We start from the raw sequence: 25,000 nt of genomic DNA, 5'->3' as shown, positions 1-25,000 counted from the left end.
ATAAATGTTTGGAGAATCGTCGTTTGCTTTTTCCTTATGATGCTGAAGGGACATATGCGTGATCTGGCTAAGATAAATAAATGTCTAAACGGAACAAGGGCCAACTAATAATTGAATAAACGCTGAAGTGAAGGCAAAAGATGAAAAACAGTGAAGGAAAACACAACCATTTTAACAGAATAAAAGCAGTCCGGGACACTCCCCTTTAGCTAACAGCACCAATTACCGGATACAATCATCAACAGTTGCCAATTACTAGTCAATTGAAGAGTATATCAGTAGATATAAGCGGATGTGGAGAACCAAAACAAACACTGCTAAGTGAGGCGCCATCTTGCTTAATCTTTTTATTTCTTCCCTTGCAGGATCTTATATAACTCCTAAATGAGGTCATGTCATACAAAGACACCTGGATGTCGGTTGCTTGTAATAATCCATCAACTTGCTGTCCATGTATTAGCCTCTAACTGGTACGTATGATCTCACAAAAGACCAAAGACAACTCTCCTTATTATCATTATTCATGAGTGCCTCATAAAAAAAGATAAAAAAAAACAGGGTAAACAGAACCAAACACCCGTAGAAGTATTAGATTGTTAAAATGTATGTGAAATAAAAGTAGACGCCACTGAATTTGTTGCATGTACTGACACAGGAGATAAGGACGCCAAAGACGGGAATGGAATTTCTCTCCCGGTCTTCTCAAATGATGTATTTGCAAATTTGTTGCTTGAGAGATGAGCATTTCAGTGTTGTAATGGATTTGTAAGAATCGAATCACTCCATATAATTCCTCTTATTTTTCTGGAGTATTGTGCTCTAAAAAAGGAAGATGGTAAGCATGATTAATCTTAAAGAAAGAGTTTGGAAATTTTTTACTTTGTCTTTACACCATCAGCTGGTTTTAATGGATTCGTATCCGGATTCCAAGGCTTGGTCACTGTCAAACAGAATCTGCTCTAGACATGGTTCAGGATTTAACAATAGTACCTATAGAGACCACTCGTCTTACAAAATTTGATTTCAATGTTTTTTTTTTTTTTTAATCTTGCATACGTTTGCCTTTCCCTTTATACCTTACACGTCATAACATTTCAACATTTCAAATACCTTCAGATTTCTTGCTTTGGGGCTGACTTTCACCTTATTAGTTTCACATTGGTTAATATTATACCTCTCTGCTTTTAACTGATTTAATACAACCTATATCGCTCTGAGTATCCGTGGCACTAATTCTATAGACACACCATTTTTTTTATTTTACCAGTTATACGTCTATCTCCAACTCCTCACTAACCTTCATCACATTGTAGAGACTGGAACTGTATCGACTTCATAATTGTTATCGCAACCTCTTCAGAGACAACAGTACAACTTACATACTTGCTTTCCTCGTTCCTCTTGACCCGATGTCCTTTCTCAAATCCAGTTCAGTTGTTGCTATGACGTCTCCTTATCATTTACTCATTTTATCTCTCTATCTATTTATCTATTTAGTTTCTTGAGATAATCACTGATTTTCTTATCAGTTTCGCCTCGTTGAGTACATGGACAACCTGAGTGAAAATAGATTAGAGATTTCAAAAATTTTCGTTCTTGTCACGAGAACTTGACTCATAATTATCAGCATGACTTCTGAATGTTTTAACCGGTGCTGTGAACAGCGATAACTTCTAGAGAGACTTTTGTCTCCGTCTAGAGAACATGTGAGTATAAAAACTTCCTCCTGTTTCGTTGCGCAAGAAATGTTAAATTTCTTGAAGTTGCTACCTTGTTTCTTTATTGCCGCCCCATTTTTCTTAGGTTAAAAGTTTTCTTCGATGTAAATCAGGGCAGTTTTGAATTTTTACGAGGCCATATCTTCCAAAGACAAAACACTTTTAGTTTCTTTCACTTCTTCGATGGGGGTGATCTTAATGCCTTTGAAAAGGAGACTTCTAATTATTTTGGAAAAATTACGGGGTCTTGTAATTTCTGCAAATGAGGACGATATTTCGCAGTCCTTTGGAATTATCCAGTAATCATAGATTACTGATTTCTGGTAAAGCTTTAACCGAGAGATATCCAACAGCTTTTTTTTTACTAAGGCTGAACACTCTGAGACACTCAGTATTTCCGATGATCAAATAAGATGCCAGATGACTTTTGATAAACAACATAAATCCGATTTTAGTCTTGCATTGCCTAAAAGAGATTTACTCCTTTACATTAGTCATAAAAAGATTAGTTCTTTTTTTTTCAACTATCAATAGGAGTGCTTTAATTTCAGTGTCAGTTTCTATAAGATTTTTTTTTTTCTAAACTCGCAGCAAAACTAGAGGTATGAAATATTGTCTTCTTTAAAGCAAAGGTCAAAGGAACGAGCCACCTGATGTCCTTTTCTAGCCCAGGCCCGAAGTATAAGGGAAAACCGAAGCAGAGAGAGTATTCCAAAGTTATAAAAAGAGACTACTAAACGTTTTTCCTTTGGCATTCCAGGATTTTCCAGAAGATATTACTGGTGTCGCTTATGGTGGCTGCGGCTTCAGCCGCGCCTACAGGTGTGTTCTACAGAAAATCTTAAAAATAATCATTCATGAGGGAAAAAATTAAGCAGTTCACAAAATTTTCTTTGACTCAAAAATAAAATGAAAAAGTATTACATGAAACCATATGCTCATGATGGCAAATTATTACATAAAAATCCACATTTGTAAACTACCCGGTGATAATTCGTTCTTCATTTGATGTGCACGGGGTCTAATTTATACTGCGTTGTACATTGTGTATTGTATATTACAGAAATAAGTCTGTGAAAAAAATAGAATCCTTTTCTGATCCCTCTGGTATTTATCCAAAGACACGCGCAGTTTGGATTACATCCTGGCAAATCTGACCTCTTTATGGGAAGAGGTCAGCCAGTTGAAGAGAGAGGTCAACTTCCATGTGCACAATGGAGATATGGACCATGAACATGACCTCGATAAGGTCAGTGTGTAACCTTCTACTACCTAGGAAATATTTCGTTGCCTTTCTTTATATGTAGTGGTAATTTATTTTAGAATATCTGAAGATATCTCTGATATGAAAATCTTGATTAGTTCCAACATGCAAGGCTTGATTCTATTTCCTTCATTCTAATAGACATTGGACGAAGTTTCTATTTTGGCTCATGAGCATCACGTCCATCACCTGAAACATCCCCATGAAGGACACAACTCTCACCACAGCGATGTCTTACTACAGTAAGTCATTATTTGTTTTTGCTTGATTAATAACAACATTAATTCGAACTATGTTGAAGTACCTGTAAATATTTATAAGTGTATACCGATATATATATATATATATATATATATATATATATATATATATATATATATATATATATATTTATATATATATCCTTACGATTTCACGATTGCCCAGGCCTTTAGTAGTTATTAGCACACGTGTATCATAATTTATATAGATAAAAGGAAGGGAATTTGGAGGTCGCCAGCCGGCATACAGACACTAAATACCGGCAATAAATGTATTTAACAATTACTTGGTACAATTGTAGTTACAGAGGAGAGCACAACGGATAGGATATAAAATAAAATTATAATTATAGGTTAACTGTGGTTAGCCGCTGAAGCTTGAAGCTGCAAGGGCTTCTCTGGAGTGGAATGTGTACTACGGTTCAGTTCGTAATCAGATTACGTGGAAGTTCAGCAAAAGTAATCTCGTCCCCTGAAAGAGAACTTTACGACAGTTAAATCCTTGTTAATATGCACAGATACGCTAATCCACTTAACCATTCACTTACACTTCACTATTTGACTTATACAGATTATTTCTACTAATGGACGTAGCTATAAGTCTTATAGGAATTACACATGGCAACAGCTATATTTACAAATGGTTAGCACTTAGACATTATGAAGAGAGGCTACTCTCAGGCAAGGGGAAACGGTCTTAAGCCAGGCCTGACACGAGGGCGCGCCGTAGGGTAGGAGAGGGAGAGGAACAAAGGATCGGTGGATAGGATTTCTTTCTGTACGGATAGGAGGGAAGGATGGGATGTGATCCTGGGGAAGGAGGAAGGATAGACACCTACCTTTTAAGGGAGAGACAGTTGCCTCTCGGAAGGGGCAGACAGAGGACAGCACGTCCACCTCCTAAGAATATCAATCGGTGAAGAACGGCCACCCACGCCTCGGTTTCCTCCCTCTCATCCTTCGAAAGTGGGGGGTTTACTTCCCTGGAGGGTTCTCTACTGGTCAGCAACCTTTGGTCCCTTTTGTTTTAGGCCTAGACTTGCTTCATGATTCCCCATTTTGGGGGGTGCCAACTTGGGGCTGTCGTCTTATGGTGGCATCTGAAAGTAAGAGACCTCGGGGAGGAGACTGCTTTAGGATAGGCGGGTGTGTGGTGAGGCTCTGGGTAGGGGCAACCGAGCTGCATTCATTCAAATTCCCAGGCTGCTTCTCTCGTATGAGAGGATAAAATGGTGGAGAGGCGGTCACGATTGACAGCGCCCCATTTTAGCAGAGATTTTGTCCTTAAATGGGTCAAGAACTCTGCAAGCAAGGTCTGGAGCCATTTGACTCAGTGTCCCCACACCTAGTGAGCCTCACCAAAAAAATGAACTAATTGCTAGGCTGCATCTAGGGTCAAAATCTCTTAAATAAATTGCTGTGAGGTTAACTTTAAGTGCCAATTAAAGTAAGCAAGTGGGCTATAAGGCAGTAACTTGACAAAATGGCATGTATTACTAGTTTAACTCAACAGTGACCTAGCGCAGCGATATGCATGAAACAATTTTCATTGAGTTCATATGGAATATAAAACAAAGGAACAAATAATAGCATGACGCTAACTAAAGCAAAACAAAGCAAGTTATAAAAAATATTAAAATAAGAGGACAAAAAAAAAATAAATAAATAAATAAAAATGGGGCCAAGATGGCTCCTCAGTTTGTGAAGCTGGGGAAACCACCAGGGCTCAATACAACATCCAAAATGACAGAGGTAAATACAGGAACAAACAAAATGGGGCCAAGGTATCTCCTCAGTTTGTGAAGCTGGGGAGGCCACCAGGGCTCAATACAACATTCATACAACCTACAGTCTAAGTTCTATATATACATGGCATTGTGCATCAGGCACTAATGCTGGGGGGGGGAGCACATATGCTCTGTTAGTGCCCGTGATTGCAGCGCCCAACCCTCCAGTTATGATCCTGGGGGTCTAAGCCTTTAAGGTGCTCAGCCTTCCAGTCACTTCATACAGGGAGCTCTGGCTCAGCTACTACTGTGTTTGGATGATGATTTCTTAGGGAGATGGAATGCTTAACCTCTGTCCCTGGTCCAACAGGACCCTTAGCAAGCTCTTCCAAAGCAGGTACCGCAGAATTAAGGATATCCTGGGAAACTCTAGGAGTGACAGTAGGATGCTTACCTGACGTTATGCCTATACTAGTTGCAATTGCACCTGTGTTCAACAGGGCAGTGGACGAAGATCTATCCGAGAGAGGTACCATAGTTTCTGTTGCTTCGAAGGAATGTTCAATGACTCGCACATCAGGGCCAGTCGTATTTGGTTCTGGGACTAGAGTGATAGTTCCTTCTTCATGCTCTGTGGAAGAGCCTGGCCCTTCTTCGTGCCGTATCGTCACTGGCACGATTGGAGAGAAGTCCTCCTTTAGACCCTGGGCTAGGTGACCTGCAGAATCCACAGGCTGTTCTGGAGGGAAATGCACACTAAAATATCCCACATTAGGTGGCAGAAAGGCCTGGGATTCTAGAGAAGTAGCTGTCATAAGAGAACTCTGGGGACGAAAACCTAGAGGTGGCTGGGAGGTGTCAACTGGCATGAAAGGCAATGTTCACCCGCTATTTCCACCTGTGGAGGTGATGCCTGGAATGACTGGTGACTTCTCTGCTGGCACTGGCAAAGGATAGTTAGCACCCGACTGAAGTACAGTTTGTATGGGATGCTCGATGTGCTGATGAGGGAGTGCCGATGGTGCAATAGGTGTACTACTACAATTAATAGGCACTGGATCCGAGACAGAAGTGAGGGGCTTGGCATGACTCTCACTGATAACAGCTTCCATTTGTCGCATTAAACTTACTAGGACTTTGCCTTGGTCTTCCACAAGAGAGTATAGCCTAGACCGCTGTTCAGTGAACTGTTCAGTAAGCTGTGCAATATTGTTGGTTAACTGTTCTATACCATGACCATTTGTCCAGTCACAACTAACCGAGTGATGCAACTGGTGTTGCTCTGAGGGAGCAGTACTTTCCTGGTTGAAATCTGTAGCACCCGCCTCTCTGGCATGGGAAACAGAGATGGCTTCCCTAGTAATACAAGGGACTTCAGTCGTTCGAAGTGATGGCACTGCTGAAGCTTTTCCAGCACTACATGTGTCTCCTTTGAAGGACGTGAAGATTCTTCATCCTTAGAGGTTGAAGCTGCTCTGCAGTTGGCAGGGATAAGGTTTTGGCCTAGCAGAAGGTCATAACCTTCATGGGCTACATCACTCACAACTCCAAACCGGTACTGTCGGCTGACAAGGGGTGTGGTCACCCTCCGTTCAACCGTAGGTAGGATCCTTGTGACCCCATCAATCCACCTGACAGTCATACGTTCATCCTCCCAAACCTGGGCACCAGCAGGCACCTGGTGCCTTGAGATCAGGGAAACGTCCACACCATTATCCTCAAAGGCTCGGACTAATTGTGGTGGGACGTCGCCTTCAAGTGGGGCAACTGTGATCTCCCCTTCAGCAGGTTGCCTGCGGGGTGTGTCTCGAGTGGAGATGGTGAGGACAACTGGGAGGGTGGCTGGAACTTGTTTGGGACAACCTGACCTGTCTTAGTGTGTCCCTTGGTGTTGCAAACCTCGCAGTAGGCATTAGAATAGTCCCTTCTTGAACCCCGACCCTTAGGTTTAGGCTTAGGGGTCGTATCCAAAGGGGCAGCTGCTGGTGTTGACTGCTTTGTTGGGCAGTCTGCTTCAGTATGGTTGGATTTCCCACAGAGGCTGCACTTAGTGGAAGAAAGTGGGTTTTGCTTGGGCTTAGGCTTACCAGCTAGAGCAGAGGCAGTGGGAGGAGCAGTGCGTTGGGACTCTGAGTTATGCCGGACGAGCTCGTATTCATCAGCATACTCGCAACAAGCCCTTAAGGTGGTTGGCTTCTTCTCGGTAATGTAGAGGGAGAGCTCTGGTGGGGCATTCCTATGGAAGTCCTCAATTTTGAAAAGCTCGTGGAGGTCCTCGATGGCAGTGCACTTCGCAGCCCCAAGCCAGAGGGTGTAGAGCCTATCCTTCTGAAAAGCCCAGTCAGCCCAAGGTTGCGTGGGGGGTTTGGCTTGTCCACGCCACTGACGACACCAATGTTCAGGGCTCAGCTTGTAAGCCTCTATCACGGCCTTCCGAACAGCCTCAAAATCTCCTTGTCGATCAACGGGCAAGACGTAATGAGCAGCCTTCCCTTTTCCTTGCATATGCTTGGCCAGAAGTAGGGCCTTCATCTACCCTGCCACAGCACATGTCTGGAACACTGACTCCACTTCATGTAGCCACCTTACGGGATCCTTATCGTCCCACTGAGGAATGAGAATATGGACAGGCAAGGATGGGGAGCCTGGCCCAGGTAGCGGAGTACCATTAGGTGGAGCTTGTGAGGATTGGAGCTGGGCCAATTCAATGTCTTTGTCCCTTATTTTTAATTCATGCTCTTGCCGTTCCTTCTCTCTTTCCCTCTCCCGCTCTTCCTTCTCTCTTTCTTTCTCCTCTTGCCTTCGCTCCCTGGCTGCTTTCTGGGTTTCTCGGACAAATTCTTGCAATTCTGTTCCCTCATGTCCGAGTCTCTTTCCCAATTCCAGTATAGCATGGATCTCAGTGGTGGCCATTTTGCTAATTTCCTCGAAATGACTACTAGATCACCCTCAACAATAATTTGTAAGTGGGGTGCTGGCCATGCGAGCAATCGCACGGAAGGGAAAGACACTCTGGCCAAAGCAGAAGTCCGGCAGCAGGAAGGATACAGATAGAGCGGTGCAGAGGTGCACCACGACCAATAATTGTACCTGGAAGAGACTACACTGTAGAGGTGTGCAAATGACAGGAATGCACATCTAGGGGTGTACCTGTAAGCTATATGGCCCTAAGCCGTAAACAGGAATCACAACGATGGGTGATCCTGAAAGTTAGCTAGAAAAATGGACCTACAGCAGGATTCACAGTGATGGGTGATCCCCTGGGCTAGCCTGAAAAATAGGCCTATGGCAGGAATCACAGTGATGGGTGGTCCCCTAGGCTAGCTAGAATAATAGGCCTATGGCAGGAATCACAGCAATGGGTGATCCCCTAGGCTAGCTAGAATAATAGATCTATGGCAGGAATCCCAACGAGGGGTGATCACCCAGGCTAACTTGAAAAATAGGCCTATGGCAGGAATCACAGCTACGGGTGATCCCCTAGGCTAGCTAGAATAATAGGCCTATGACAGGAATCACAGCGATGGGTGATTCCCTAGGCTAGCTAGAATAATAGACCTATGGCAGGAATCACAGCCTGGCTAGCTATTGAAATTAGGGTTTGTAGTTGTGGTTGTCTGTTTGAGGGTACAATAAGAATTCTAAAGGTAAACAAACGTCTAAAATAACACAACTTTAAATTGACCCGGAGGGAGGCGGGGGCGGTTTAAGCATAAGATAAGATTGCGTAGGAACTGCTATTTTGGTTTAGCTGGCAATCAATGAGACGCTCATTAATTTTGCTTCACTAGAGATGATTAACCCCAATAACTAATCCCTTCACTTAAAATAAATGAATTATGTCTCCCAAAAGTTAACAAAAAGATCCTCTACCAAGATTTAATTAAGAAATGAAATAAATTATAATAATATGAAATCTTAAATTGAATGATTTAGCACAACCGCACAGGAATTATTTCTTTCCCAACCATTTACACATGCCTATCACACTAGGTGGAAAAAAATGACAAAGTAACAAGGCATATACCGTTATTTACCTTTTCCTCACACTGAAAAAGCTTGCCCTACTAACATAAACACGTAAAGTTGGAGCTCAAAAGAGAAAAACAAACAAGCAAGCAACCGTGTCTCCATTCCGGGTTATGTGCATGTGGGGCTAGACTATTCCAGGTTTGCCCTCTGTTTACAACTGTGCAAAAGCTAAGTTTCGTAAAAGAAGAAAAAAAAATTCTTAAATCATAATTATTTTTGAAATCCAAGGATATAATTGCATTAAATATAATAAGAACAACCTAACACGACGATTTCCGTTGCTATCTATGAACAATATTGAAACTCATTATGAAAAATTGTTAAAACACTTGACGGTTTGCTGCCCAGTGGGCTAGCAGCGTTCATGCACACACACATGCACTATGTTTTCGCTGGATTTTAAACAAGAGACTATTCCACAACCAACGCACTTTATTTACCATTTAGGATATAAAAATGAACATAAAACACAGTGATTGTTTTTGCATTATGATTACGAACGTTAGCGGGAATTTATATTCCTATCTTCCCTGTTTATCATTATGCAAATTCCTTCTTAACACTTACAAGAGATTTTAACGAAATATTAAGGTTTTCTTGGCTGTTGCGCTTCCACGGTTCCAACTCCACTTATAATATAATTTACTCAAAAGGGAAGTTAAGGTTCGTCTTAGTCACCAAAGATAGAAAGGGGAATATTTACTTTAAAACAAAGATATTAACCAACTATCTTAGCGAATCCTGGCAAGGTCGCCAGTCTTACGATTTCACGATTGCTCAAGCCTTCAGTAGTTATTAGCACACGTGTATCATAATTTATATAGATAAAAGGAAGGGAATTTGGAGGTCGCCAGCCAGCATACAGACACTAAATACCGGCAATAAATGTATTTAACAATTACTTGGTACAATTGTAGTTACAAAGGAGAGTACAACGGATAGGATATAAAATAAAATTATAATTATAGGTTAACCGTGGTTAACCGCTGAAGCTTGAAGCTGCAAGGGGCTTCTCTGGAGTGGAATGTGTACATACTACAGTTCGGTTTGTAATCAGATTACGTGGAAGTTCAGCAAAAGTACTCTCGTCCCCTGAAAGGGAACTTTACGACAGTTAAATCCTAGTTAATATGCACAAATAAGCTAATCTTATCTGTGCATATTAACTGTGCATATCCTTTGTTCCGAGAGGAACAAAGGATCGGTGGGTAGGATTTCTTTCTGTACGGATAGGAGGGAAGGATGGGATGTGATCCTGGGGAAGGAGGAAGGATAGGTTAGGGTACAAGGTTCTCATACAACAGACACCTACCTTTTAAGGGAGAGACAGTTGCCTCTCGGAAGGGGCGGACAGAGGACAGCACGTCCACTTCCTAAGAATATCAATCGGTGAAGAACGGCCACCCACGCCTCAGTTTCCTCCCTCTCATCCTTTGAAAGTGGGGGTTTACTTCCCTGGAGGGTTTTCTACTGGTCAGCAACCTTTGGTCCCTTTTGTTTTAGGCCTAGACTTGCATCACGATTCCCCATTTTGGGGGGTGCCAACTTGACGCTGTCGTCTTGCGGTGGCATCTGAAAGTAAGAGACCTCGGGGAGGAGACTGCTCTAGGATAGGCGGGTGTGTGGCGAGGCTCTGGGTAGAGGCAACTGAGCTGCATTTGTTCAAATTCCCAGGCTGCTTCTCTCGTATGAGAGGATAAAATGGCGGAGAGGCCGTCACGATTGACAATATATATATATATATATATAAATATATATATATATATATATATAATATATATATATATATATATAGGTTTTTTGTGTCACGAAGGAAAAAAATGAAAAAGCAAGATAGCCAAGTAAAGGGTCCGAACAGGACCGAAAGTACTTGGCTATCTCGCTTTTTCATTTTTTTCCTTCGAGGCAAAAAAAACCTTTATTTATACATAGCATCACGTTTTATATACTTTGTGATCAAGTTATTCATATATATATATATATATATATATATATATATATATATGTATGTATATATATATATATATATATATATATATATATATATATATGTGTGTGTGTGTGTGTGTGTGTGTGTGTGTGTGTGTGTGTGTGTGTATAAACGATGAAAACATTACTTTTTACATATATGAACTTTACCTACTTTTTCTTATCAAAGAATTAGCATAATAGATTTCATAATAACAAACCTTTTGCCTAAGATAGGTAGAAATCAAAATCAAATAGACTACAAACTGAGATTGAAAAGCCACTCATTGACTGGGGAACCAAAGATGTACTCGTATCTTTCCTCCTCCTTATAGGTCATCCTAGGAAGTGTTATAACTGACCGAAAGAGGCTGTTGGTTAAGTCTACTTCACCATTGTCCCAATTATCATCTTTGTCAATTACATTTTATAGTTTTTACATAAGGTTCTTTTGGGTCACAGGTGCTTTTGTGTGTTTAATCTATTTTTACATGTCTTGAGGCATTTAACTGAATATTTTTGGGGCCCATAGGTGAAAAATTATTTTTCTAACACGTCTTTTTCACTTGGCTCCAATAACCAACTGTGCTTTCTCAGTATTCTTCATATTTCTGTGATTTAAGGCCATACACACCGAAATATCAACAACTACAAAACTCTCCAAATATTTTTCAGGGTGCAGTCAAACTACAGTAAGACATGTCAAAAACACACGTTGACAACTTATCCCAAACACATTGCAAACATTTTTAAAACAAACCAACATCTGTAAGAGGAGAACACATTTTTGGCAAATGGTAGATTATTGTTTGAAGCTCTGGAAAGAGCGTCCACACCGGTGTAAAACATAATCATAAACACTCGTTGAAAACTTATCTCGTCTATCACAAAAATTTATTAGAAAATTAATTAACATCTGCAAGTGGAGAACAAATCTTTAACTAATGATTGATAATCATATGAAATACTGGCTAGGGCTACCATTAGATCGTTAATTTGATTTTAATATGTGTTTATACCATATTGTACTGTAGTGTGGGTTCACCCCTAGAACTATCAATAAGTCGTTAACTTGCTTTCAACCTGTTTTTGAAATGTGTAAGGTAAGTTATCGACGTATGTTTATGAGTTTACAAGACCAAAAGGGATTAACAAGTCTTTGGGCACCTTGTCTTCCTTTCCTCAGACATCTGGAGACATCCCACGGGCACGGTGGGCATGACGACCACGGCGGCCATGATGACCACAGTCGCGGTGGACACAGTAGCCATGGTAGCAGCAGTGGTCATGGTGGTCGGACCTATGGCAGTAGCAGTCACGGTTATGACAGTGGGGAAGATGATGATGACAGTCATGAAGATGGGGGTGTAAGTTGAATCTATCTCTGTTCATTCGACAAGTGCATATATGGATGTATTTACAGCTGAATGAATACGCCAAAACCTAGAATACCTGTCGGATACATCTGGGCGTCTGTATGCATATTCCAAAGGTGCATGCGAGTATTAAATTGCTCAAAACCACATATATATCTGGTTATCTCAGGAAGTATTCCTATTTATATAAGTTAATAATGTTTACGATTACACAGCGCAAACCAATCCCACCGTAAACAACTTGCTATCGATGGAAGAATGAATACAATATATCATAGAAATTACGCAATGAAACTTACCATACTGACTTTCATTAAATAGTACTCACAGTATTTATGACAATATACCAACGGATATCCCAACCGCAGAGAATCTTGGCATACCGGTGGTAATGAAGGTAAGGTTTTCATTCATTAATTTAGTTCATTAAGTGAGGTCAACGCTTTTTCTTTTACCAACCAGTCTCATAGCAGAGGTCACGAAAGAACGGATGGTCTGGTGGATAACTGCGGAGACAGAGGTAGCAGAGGAGGACCTGGTGGGATCCAAGCCAATTGTGGAGACAAAGCGAGAGGTGGTGTAAGTAGCGTTAATGTTGATGAATTAACATTAGTGATATGAATGGTAGTAGTAGTTAGAGGCTTGCTCTTCATTTTTGGTAGACGTATTTGTGGCCTAGGTATGTATGTATCAATGGTAGTGCATTACGATAGCAATAGTAGTAGCAGTACTAGTAGTAGTAGTGGTAGTAATAGTAGTAATAAAAGTGGTTGTATTTACATTTTATTGCTATCGCTACTAGTCATTGCAGCTTTGAAAGGTTATCACTTGTTACGTTCTCTATGCAAATATGAAAATGTTCAGATACGAGATACTTCCTTCGTTTTCCACCTTTTGGAGGAAAATTATTTTCTGTGAGAAGTCATAGTAGTGGTTGTTGTAATAGTGAACAGTAATAGTAGTGATTGCTGCAGAAGTGAGTGGTAAAAGTAATGGTTGTTGTAGAAGAAAGCAGTAATGGTTATCATTGTTGTTAAAGTGAGTAATATAAGTAGTGATTGTTGCAGAAGTGAATAGCAAAAGTACTGGTTGTTTTAGAAGTAAATATTAATAGTTGTGGTTGTTGTAGAAGTGATTAGTAATATTAGTAGTGGTTATTATAAAAGTGAGTATTAATAGTAATGGTTGTTGCAGAAGTGAGTAGTAATAATAGTAGTTGTTGTAGAAGTGAGTAATAATAGATGTAGTTGTTGTAAAAGTGAGTAGTATGATTATTGTAGAAATGAGTAGTAAAAGTAGTGGTTGTTGTAGAAGTGAGTAGTAATAATAGTGGTTGTTATAGAAGTGAGTAGTACGAGTTATGGTTGTTGTAGAGTGATTAGTAATAGTAATGGTTGTTCTAAAAGTGAGTAGTAATAGTAATGGATGTTGTGGAAGTGAGTAGTAATAGTAATGGTTGTTGTAAAAATGAGTATTAATAGTAATGGTTGTTGTAGAAGTGAGTAATAATAGTGGTTGTTATAGAAGTGAGTAGTAATAGGTGTGGTTGTTATAGAACTGAGTAGTAATAGTAGTGGTTGTTGTAAAAGTGAGTAGTAATAGTAGTGGTTGTTATAGAAGTGAGTAGTACTAGTTATGGTTATTGTAGAAGTGATTAGTAATAGTAATGGTTGTTGTAAAATGAGTAGTTATAGCAATGGTTGTTGTAGAAGTGAGTAGTAATAGTAATGGTTGTTGTAAAAGTGAGTAATAATAGTGGTTGTTATAGAAGTGAGTAGTAATAGAGGTGGTTGTTATAGAAAGGAGTAATAACAGTAGTGGTTGTTGAAAAAGTGAGTAGTAAATGATAGGTGTGGTTGTTATAGAAGTGAGTAGTATTAGAAATGGTTGTTGTAAACATGAGAAGTAATAGTAATCGTTGTTATAGAAGTGGGTAGTAATAGTTATGGTTGTTGTAGAAGTATCTGTAGTAGAAAATGCATGAAGATAAAGGAAACCACTAAAAATGTATATAAGTGTTATCAAAATAATTGTATATATTATATCTATAAAGTTTCCGCACTCTATATTCTTTCAATTCTGTTTAAACTCACGTGATTACAGGTAAGTGGTTTTGACATCTGTTATGTTAAACAGACAGACTAATATATATATATATATATATATATAGATATATAGTAATATATATATATTAATATATATATCTATATATATAAGTATATATATATAATATATATATATATATATATCGAGCTACAATGTCCTTTAATATCTAATTCGCTCTACCTCGGAATTAATATATTTTCATATATGCTTAACCGAAGGGGAATTTTTTCTCGATAATAGACTTGCCTGGACCGGGGCGCGAACCCACGGAGCCTTTTAAATCCAGGAACGTCAGTGAAGCTTTTACCTACTACACCACCACCTCTTGCGGTGGTGTAGTAGGTAAAAGCTTCACTGACGTTCCTGGATTTGAAAGGCTCCGTGGGTTCGCGCCCCGGTCCAGGCAATTCTGTTATCGAGAAAAAATTCCCCTTCAGTTAAGCATATATGAAAATATATTAATTCCGAGGTAGGGCGAATTAGATATTAAAGGACATTGTAGCTCGAGTATGTATCTGAATCACGGAAATGTGATATGACTTATATATATTAGTATATAATTATATATTATATTATAAGAATATCTATATATTATATATATATATATATCATATATATGTATTTATATATATATATATATATATATATATATGTGTGTGTGTGTGTGTGTGTGTGTCCTCAATATAATTTCGGATGCATTTTCCATTAACGTATAGTGGCGACACAGCTTAAGTCCTTACTGTCTTTGCATGTTTTATACAAACAAAATAATTTAACTTTCATTATAAAATGCTTTGAAAATAAAATATTTCTTCTATGAATTTTCTCTCATTTTGTGGTTTTGAAAGTTTTACTGAGGAGTCATGTAAATATAAAGTTTGTAACACAAAGGTAATTTTGGCTACTGTTCTTTGAATTCTCCCATTTTCAGCTCCAAGTAATTTATCGTTGAATATGAAATATTTTAGCGGGATTCTTCAGAGGTATATATTCAACTTTGCTTTTTTGCTTTATCTCTACAGAGAGAAAAAAAGAAAGAAAATTGGAGATAGAGACTCTATTGGTAATTAGCAGGATTCATTATACAGTCCAACTCATTGAACATTCAAGTTAATAATTCACTTTTTGTAGCTCTCTGATCTGTTCATATCCAAAACCATGTTTGTTGAACGTTTTCAATCTAAATTATACTTCACAGGACTTCTATCCAGGACCCAGGCCTCCCCACAGGCGTGGAGGTGCTCACGGAGGACCTGGCGGGCATAGTGGACATGGCGGGCACAGCGGACATGGCGGGCACAGTGGGCACAGCGGGCATGATACCCATGACATGCATGATGATAGTCATGAGGACGACCACAGCGCCCATGGACTTGACTTTAAGGCATTAGGCCACGTCAGAAGTGACGCCCAATACTACGAGCGTGACCACTACAACCCAGGGGTCAGACCAGGCGACCGGAGAGCCCCGCCCGCGCCGGGCACTTTCGTCGACGACTGGGAACACGCCTACTGCAACATGATGCCAAATTCTGACATTCCAGAGTCCCAAGTCAGAGGGAAGATTGATATCTCACAGAGGGTACTGTTGTTATTGCTACAACTTTACTTTGTTGTTCTAATGATAAGCTTGCTCGTCAGTGTTCTTTGGGCTAAGGATTGAACAAAGTTAGAAAATTTAAAGATATCATATTGAAACCAGAATATAAAAGTAAAAAGCAGCACCCAACCCCTTATAGCTATCCATTTCAAGAGTATGTCCTTAATTTCAAAGCACTATCAAAAGTAGCAGTGGTCAATTGCTAGAATAAGAGAGACAATTACTACCAAAATATAAAGACCTTTGTATCTTCAAGTTATCTACACATGTAAAAATCAAGTAAGAAAGTATTGGTTCGTCCTTTTACAGTTTATTTTGATGTAATTAATTTTTTGTAATTTGCCCTCTTCATTTGAATGTTCTGTAACATTTCCTAAATTACAGAATCATACATTATGATCAATTTAAACATTATTTTCCCTGGTCACATCTTGTTAATAGTTACTTAGCAACACTGTCAGTCTAAACCTTCCATAATCAGTATTTTTCTAAAAATTATGAATGGCGCCTTTTTTTACACAGATTGGCGGGAGATATGGCGTCTTCTTTGACATTGACGTGGACGGACTTGACCTCGCAAGGGTAGGTTGTCTTCTTACTGAAATAGTCATAATGGACCAAAGAAATAACTTGATATGTGATTAACTCTAAGTAGTTCTTAATAATGTCTTCAGTCAGTATTTTTAGTTCTAGGGAAATGTTTTTGGTGGTTTCATAGGAATGGTTCTTGATGTCTGATTAATTCTGACAGGTATTCCTTAATTCATAGCTAGAAATTGCCCTTAATTTTTAATTAATTCCAAGTAGTTCTTGATGGTTTCTTGCGAATAGATGTTCATGTCTCACTCAACCTACAGATTATTTAGCAATGTTTTTTTGCTAAGAATGGTTCTTAATGTCTAATTGACTATATAGTATTTCTTAATGTTTTTCCGGGAATAGTTCCTTGTATCTAATTAATTCTTTGGAATAATTCCTGATGTTTTACTAGGAATGAGTTCAATGTCTAATTATTTCTAATTAGTTCTTAATTGCTTCTTAGGAACTAAGGGGAATTTTTAATGGAATTTGAGAAGGGTTCTTTATGCCTAATCAATTCTAAAGAGTATTTCTTCATATTTTGCTAGGAATGGTTTTCCATGTCTAGTTAAGTTGGAAGAGTACTGTAATTCTAAGTGTTTTGCTAGGACTGGCTCTTAATGTTTGTTAAATTCTGAACAGTAATTTCTGTTTTGCTAGGAAAATGTTTTTTTTTTTTCTAATTAATTCAGAGGAGTCATTAATGTTTCGCAAGGAATGGTTCTTAATGTCCAATCAATTCTACGGAGTAATTCTTAACGTTTCGCTAGTAATGGTTATTATGTCTAATTAATTCAAAGGAGTGATTCTTAATGTTTTGCTGGGAATGGTTCTTTATGTCTAATAATACAAAGGAGTAATTCTTAATGTTTTGCTAGGAATGGTTATGTCTAAATTCGAAGGATTAATTCTTAATGGTTTGCTTGGAATGATTCTTCATGGCTAGTTTTTCTGAACAGTAATTCTAAATGTTTTGCTTGGGCTGGTTCTTCATATCTAATTAATTCTAAGTGACTTTCTAAAGCGCCTCAGTGGCGTGGTTGGTATGGTGTTGGCGTCCCACTTCGATGGTCGCGAGTTCGATTCTCGGCCATTCCATTGAGGAGTGAGAGACGTGTATTTCTGATGATAGAAGTTCACTCTCGACGTGGTTCGGAAGTCACGTAAAACCGTTGGTCCCGATGCTGAATAACCACTGGTTCCATGCAACGTAAAAACACCACACAAACAAACAAAACAAACAAAGCTACGGCGCTGAATGGCTTCTTTGGCCCCAGTGCCTGGGCTTTTGCCCTAAAACTCATACATACGTATATATAAAACAAACAAAGTGACTTTCAATGATTTCTTGGAAACTTTTGTTAATTTATAGTTTTTTGCTGCTCTATTCACTCATAGACGAAAACATTTGACTTCCTTCATTATATTCGTTGAAAGTTCAACTTTCATCGTTGATGGAAGAATTAACGCATTTTTATGGCATTCTAGGCAATAATTTACATAAGATTCATTTCATTAAAATAAAAGTACATTTCACCATATTGATGATGATTTTAACATAAAATATCACACTGAAAAGTTCTTGAATTATTCGTATGATAGCAGAATACTCAGAAGCCACGAATATTAAAGTGTTTTCTCTGTGTGATATTGCAACGAAAAATTTTTATGTTTATCTGTTACCATTTTTATCTCTCATTTGATCTGCCTTCTTGAAGTAATGCCCAGAACTGAGTCATCAGTTCTTAAAAGAAAAAAAATTAACTTCTTCTACGAACGAATTCTCATTAGTTCTAAAGTTACGACATCAACGCTCAGATAAGAGAATACAGATTTTTTATCAATCTGATTCTCTCAGCCCCTTGATAGTTACAGAGACTGTGCTTTAGCCAAGACATAAGGCGCCATAGCTTAGTGTTTTCTTGAAACTTCTGACGTTATTTTGAATTGGTACTCGGTCCTGGAGAGTCAGAAAGGCATCCGTAATAAGATGCTACTTCCTCTTTTGTCTTTGTTCCACATATTGAACTACTACTCTAAGTGCTACTAACATATAAATTTATATCTACAATGTACAAACACTCCCTAGCTATAAATGTGTGTTGGATTTAGCTTATTGATAGAGCACCACTTTCTAAACACTAAAGTCTCTTGTATCAGTGCCTATGAACCAAGCCAGTGTCACAACTAACTCACCGTATAATGGAGAATGATTGTCAGAAATGATGGTAAAAGTGAAAATAGCACTGGCCGCACACCAGTTTTCTGATGAATTGCTAATTTTCTGCTTTAGCCCTGTGTGCTTGAAATGGCTCTAAGATTGTGGAATTGTCATCTTTGATCTAGGACTTTGAAGGGACGTAGAATTCTACTGGGAGAAAATCTATATATTTTGTAAGATTAAGGATATATTTTTTGACATAGTTCTTACCCATCATTTGCAGAATGGGAACTTATATTCTGTACATGTTCATGAAAGAGCCGTAGATGGCCAGAGTTGTGACACAGCTGGCGGCTACAACAGACCCTCAGTAGCAGCTATCTCAGATCCTGGGACCTTTGGAGACGAGTAAGTGAGAATACACTCACATACATACATACATACATACATACAGCCTATATATATATATATATATATATATATATATATATATATATATATATATATATATATATATATATATATATATATATAGTGTGGGGGGTAGGTGTATATATTCAACAGAAAGCTGTGTACTGTATTATTTATCTTTTAACTATATTATTTATCTTTTAACTAAAACTAAAACTATGTTTAGCAAAAGCTCATCAATAGTGCAATAAACCTCCTAGAAACATGACATCATTCATCTATCTTGCGGTCCCACTTGCTCTTCGTTCCAGTACCTATATCCCCCCACGCAACTATATATCTAATACGTATATCTAGTATTGGCACTATTGCTCAGTCATTTTCATTTTTATGCGCTTACAAAGGCTTTCAAACCCTTCCCCTATTTTCTGCAGGCTCTCTTCTCTATCCCAAGTCAATACTGCATACTCGACAAGCATCAGGAGCTCCACAACTTTACAGATTAATCTCCTTTTTCTCTGACTTCCCACTTCAATCCATGCTCAGGAACCATGCTGAGGAACCATGTAGATATGAACCACCTCTGTCTCAAACACTCATTCACATCAAACCTGTCACTCCCCACTCTACATTTCTTAGGGCACGCTGCTTTCATCTTAAGCAAAACTTTTAATCACTCTCAACCCTTGCCTTTTGTACCATACATCCTCAACACAGTTCATACAATAATTCTCTTTATTTTGTCATAAGCTTTTCTAGATCCATGTATAACACACATCTTTATCATTTATTCGCAAACAAATTTCTCAAACTGCTGTTTCATGCAAGTTGATTAATCAACTCTCCTTCTCTGTCCAAACCCACAATACTCTTCCCCTGTTATTCCTCCTTTCAGCTGCCTTATGTAAACAAAATGTTAACTTATACCTTCTGCCATATACTAAATATTTTGCCCAGTAAACTTCACAGCCGCCTTTATGACTTGCTCTTATACTAAGGACCATGTTCTGTTTGTGATCCCATTTGAAAATTTTACCTACTTCTCGTGAAAATAATCAGGCATACTTTAGCCGCCTTTCTTTTCGTTACTTCTATAAATTTGCTCTTCCTGATATACTCAGTACTAGTATATGATCTGACAAAGTCTCTCCATTGATACCAACATTCAAGCCTCTTCCCAGAAAACCTTTCCTAAAAATTATCGCCATTCTCGTTTCCTGCAGGAACTCCTTGCCCGCTAAAAACTACACTTTTTTCATGTCACTTACCATTGCATTTTAATACTCCTGCGCCTTATCGTTCTAAAAAAAATAAATAAATAAAAAAAATAAAAAAAAATAAAATAAAAACTCAGCACAGTCAGGTTATCAAGAAATTGTCAGCCTATTTTTTTTCCTTGGACTTACTAGAATTCCCCTTTTTTCCTTTCAACGCTTGAGTTTATCTAAACAACAATCCTTAGACTAACAATCTTGTGCACTCATTCCTTAACTTTCTGACACTACAAGCTCAAACATAATAACTGTCTAAATCGTTTGCTGTCAACAATGGCTTCTATATTTATTAATGATCATGTCATCTCTAGCATGCAATTTGTTTTCAACTACTTTCAGCATTTTCAGCCCAAATAATGTAGAAATAGCTCTTCCCGCAGTGCATTAAAAAGTGGTTGTAATATTTATAACTATAATATTGCTGCCATCATCTTCAGCATTTCAATTAAATTCTATACTGTGGAATTACAATATCATTTTACTACAGTATTCCGTATCCAAACAAACAATCAGCGTTTACACTCCGAACCGCCAAATTCACTGAACGCATTGCTTTAAAACTTTTGGTCAGTAAACCCTAAGCTGAGGACTGGTGAACCTGGGTGAGTAGAATTCCAATCGCGTCCTTTTTTTCCCATTATTTCTCCCTCTAAAAAGTTTTCTGGCGATTATTTCCATTGTTATTATTTTTCTTGTATTAATATGATTATTTCTTTATCAATAATCCCAGACATGCAGGCAACTTAGGTACCTTCAAAGCGGAAGCTGACGGAGAAATAGACCATGAGATTTCAGCCAGCATTGACGTCACCTTCGACGAGATGATCGGAAAGGCAATTGTGGTAAGACTCTTGCGTTTAAGAATGTGATGCCTTTGCCCCTTTCTATGGCTCTTCTCGTTTCTTACTCATCTGAGTGGCTGACTGCCCAATTATTCTTTTACACGAGTTATTTATACCGGGTGTTTGAAAAGTCACTGATAGTTTTGTATTGTTTATTGAAAATTTAATTGAAACATAAAGTGTATAAAATTCACATGGTATAATCTGCATTAGCTGAGAATATCCTTGGTATCATTTTTGATTTGGAATGTTCGTCCACAAGTCAGTGGTACACCTTGACGCGTGCACCACTTTTTTTTTATAACAATCAAGCCACTGTTCCACGCATGCCTGACCAACATCTGACAACATTTCGGGAGTCACTGATGCACTGATGCGTTTCTGATGTGTTTTTCATTGGTAGATCTCGAGGCCTTGTTCCATAGACTTTCGACTTGATGTAAACACACAAGGGAAAAAAATCGCATGGTGTGAGATCAGGTGAACGGGGAGCCCATTCTACTGAACTGATGCGTTCTTCAAGCGTTGGTAGATCCCGTGGAATCGGCTCCCCCATTCGCCCTCATCTCACACCATGTGATTTTTTCTTGTGGGGTTACATCAAGTCGAAGTCTATGGAACAAGTCCTCGGGATCTACCAACGCTTGCAGATGGTATCAGAAACGCATCAGTGCATCAGTGATTCCCGAAATGTTGACAGATGTAGGTCAGGCATGCGTGGAACGGTGGCTTAATTACGACGAAAAAGGTGGTGCACACGTCGAGGTGTACCACTGACTTATGAATAAACATTCCAAATCAAAGATGGCACCACAGATATTCTCTGTTTGGATAGATTTTAACATATGAATTTCATTCACTTTATGTTTCAATTAAATTTTCAAAACACAATAAAAAAAACCACTTGTGATTTTTGAAACACCCATATATAAATGAAATGTGTGTGAAAGAAATCGACTAAGTCAGATTCATCACATTGCCTATAATTTTTCAATATACTATGTAACCTACCTCGTATATAACGTGTATATATATATATATATTATATATATATATATATTATATCATATATATATATATACTAACTGAAATAACTTTCAGTCAATGAACAGCTCATGGATTGCAACTGAAGTAATTTCATCTCGATGTGAACTTACGCAACTTATTGTTGCTGTGTTCGAGTAGTCGTTTGTGATTATAATTATCAAGAATATCCTTGAAGTGTTGATAATAACCCTTTCTGATGCTTAGTCTACATAAGATGAACCTTTCTAGAGTTAATTGACTTCAGGGACTGTTTAGCACATCACACTGTAAGCCCTTTGTATCACTGAAGTGGGAGTCCCTTAAAGCAAATTCGCAGATTTTTAACTGCGCGAAAGCAGTGATTTATGGATTATCTTCTGATACCGAAGTTCTGATATTGTATTCTTATATTGACGTCTAATTGTGTTGTTTTTCTTGCACCACAATAAGAAAAAATTGGATCGAGTTCCACCATGGGCTATTGCCGTTATTCCACCCCTCGTATTGCACTGTAGGATTTACTAAAGGGTGTCCGCTGGGTTCTTTTAGTCCCCAGCTGCGTCCGCGATATACCCTTTTACTCTACCTCCATTCCAGCTTCCTTTCTTCTGTCTTGCTCTCCAACATCTCTTGACTGTTACGTCTTAGTGCAATTGTGCTGTTATCTCCCAGTTCCTCCTTGACTGTTACGTCTTAGTGCAATTGTGCTGTTATCTCCCAGTTCCTCCTTGACTGTTAGGTCTTAGTCCAATTGTGCAGTTATCTCCCAGTTCCTCCTTGACTGTTACGTCTTAGTGCAATTGTGCAGTTATCTCCCAGTTCCTCCTTGACTGTTACGTCTAAGTGCAATTGTGCAGTTCTCTCCCAGTTCCTCCTTTAGATCCGTGTACTTCATTTCCTTTACTTTATGGCTCTGGATGGACAAAAGTGCCTCAGTGATTGGCTTGACAGCCTAATTTCATAAATCAGTCGGAAATTAGCTTGATGTTAATCCATCAGGATCTTCTGTCTTCCAACATTCAGATACCCTTAACAATTTCCACATTTTTTCCATCTTCAGTCCCTCATGGTGATACCATTTCATTGCACACATACAATTATATATATATATGTATATATATATATATATATATATATATATATATATATGTGTGTATTATGTATATATGTATGTACACACACACACACACACACACACACACACACACACATATATATTAGTATATATATATATCTATATATATATACCTTATATATACTATATATATAATTAAATATATATATATTATATTATATCTATATATTATATAATATTATATATTATATATATATATATATATATATATAATATTTATACACACGTGTGTGTATTCAATGTGTGCATGTGTTCGGTAAGTGTATTAATAATTGGCATTTCTTCTTCCGGTAAATGACAAGTTAGCCACAAAATGATACATTTGATATGTATAACAATCAAAAGTTCTTTCTACGTACTTTCATGTCACATACCTGTTGCTAAAAGAGTCCAATTATGCTTTTCTTACGAAGTGTCCAATTTCTCGTTCACTTGAATGGGCTGTTTTCTTTTCTGTTTTCTTTTATGTTTAATTTTGCCTTTGAGAGTTATTTACTTGTCATTCTTTCTGTATTCTAACCTCAGGTTAGAATACACCTGGGTGAAGAGTTTTCAGTGTGTAAAGTTATTCTATGGTTTTATAGATTTTGTAATACAAGCAGGAAAGTAAGAAAATCATCCAAAATTAGAGTAACTTTCTTATAGTTTTTTCCCCCAGACCCTGGAACTGTTACATAACCATTAATATCATCATTATTGTCAACAAAGAATGCTACCCTAGACCAACTCTCATGGGGAATGGAAGAGTGCAGCTCTGTCCAAAACTAATGTTTTAATTCTTCTTGCAGGTTCACAGTCAGGATAAGACTCGCCTCGCTTGCTGCAATATAATCCGAGATTCTAGGCATGGAAGGCACTGAAGAGCTCCTTGTAAACATTATAGGTATGCTCTAATATATGTTGAATTGTCAAAAAGGTTAATAATAATCATGTTTACTAAAAAGTATTTGTAACTCTCAAGGGTATACTATTTGTTCTACTAGAATTATGAATTTCAAAATTATACTGTAAGTATTTTGAAGTTTCATAGGTATGGTAAAATTATCTTGAACTATCAAAGGCTTACTATTATTATTTCAACTCTCATAAGTAAGCCTTTTTAGTTTAATGAACTCTCCAGGAATGCTGTAAGGGTGTTGAACCCTCTAAGTTATACTTTTGGTATTTTAAACTCTCAAAAATTTGCCCCAAGTTTTAAAAAATATTATCTATATCTATTTTGAATGGCACACTCTGAGTTGTTATTTCTCAAATGCATACTATTTGCATTTTGAACTCTCAAGAGTATGATCGAAGTGATCTGAACTCTTTAGTATATACGTCAGGTACTATGTAACCTAAAAGATATACTCTTAAGTATTTTGGCCTCTCAAATATATATTCTAATCAGTTTACAGTCTATACGAATTTCGAACAACATACAAGCAGGAGATCAATCAGTTTTCTTTGCCGATTTAAGAATGGTAACTATAGTCGATTCACATAAGGTAGATTCTTGTGCCTACGAGACGTTTGTTTGGC

General features: G+C 38.0%; 1 protein-coding gene across 4 annotated transcripts in view; it reads left to right on the top strand.

Moving 5' to 3' along the window:
• LOC135211259 (uncharacterized) overlaps positions 1 to 25,000 on the top strand; it is a 49,983-nt gene that overhangs the window by 23,229 nt on the left and 1,754 nt on the right. The window contains exons 1-11 of one of the 4 annotated variants that reach the window (XM_064244554.1): positions 370 to 470; positions 2,479 to 2,540; positions 2,840 to 2,967; positions 3,124 to 3,224; positions 12,156 to 12,336; positions 12,808 to 12,924; positions 15,650 to 16,033; positions 16,574 to 16,633; positions 19,075 to 19,199; positions 21,207 to 21,318; positions 24,268 to 24,362. In XM_064244554.1, coding sequence (XP_064100624.1) covers positions 385 to 470; positions 2,479 to 2,540; positions 2,840 to 2,967; positions 3,124 to 3,224; positions 12,156 to 12,336; positions 12,808 to 12,924; positions 15,650 to 16,033; positions 16,574 to 16,633; positions 19,075 to 19,199; positions 21,207 to 21,318; positions 24,268 to 24,339 — 1,428 coding nt within the window. In that variant the 5' untranslated portion in view covers positions 370 to 384 and the 3' untranslated portion in view covers positions 24,340 to 24,362. Of the gene's footprint in view, positions 1 to 369; positions 471 to 1,619; positions 1,707 to 2,478; positions 2,541 to 2,839; positions 2,968 to 3,123; positions 3,225 to 12,155; positions 12,337 to 12,807; positions 12,925 to 15,649; positions 16,034 to 16,573; positions 16,634 to 19,074; positions 19,200 to 21,206; positions 21,319 to 24,267; positions 24,363 to 25,000 lie in introns of those variants that run through there. The other 3 variants (XM_064244556.1, XM_064244555.1, XM_064244557.1) reach the window with 3 other exon arrangements.

The sequence above is a fragment of the Macrobrachium nipponense genome, chromosome 4 (assembly GCF_015104395.2).
Source record: "Macrobrachium nipponense isolate FS-2020 chromosome 4, ASM1510439v2, whole genome shotgun sequence".
Taxonomy (NCBI): Eukaryota; Metazoa; Arthropoda; class Malacostraca; order Decapoda; family Palaemonidae; genus Macrobrachium; species Macrobrachium nipponense.
Note: the sequence above shows the minus strand (reverse complement) of the source record. Positions and strands in the feature narration are given on the sequence as shown.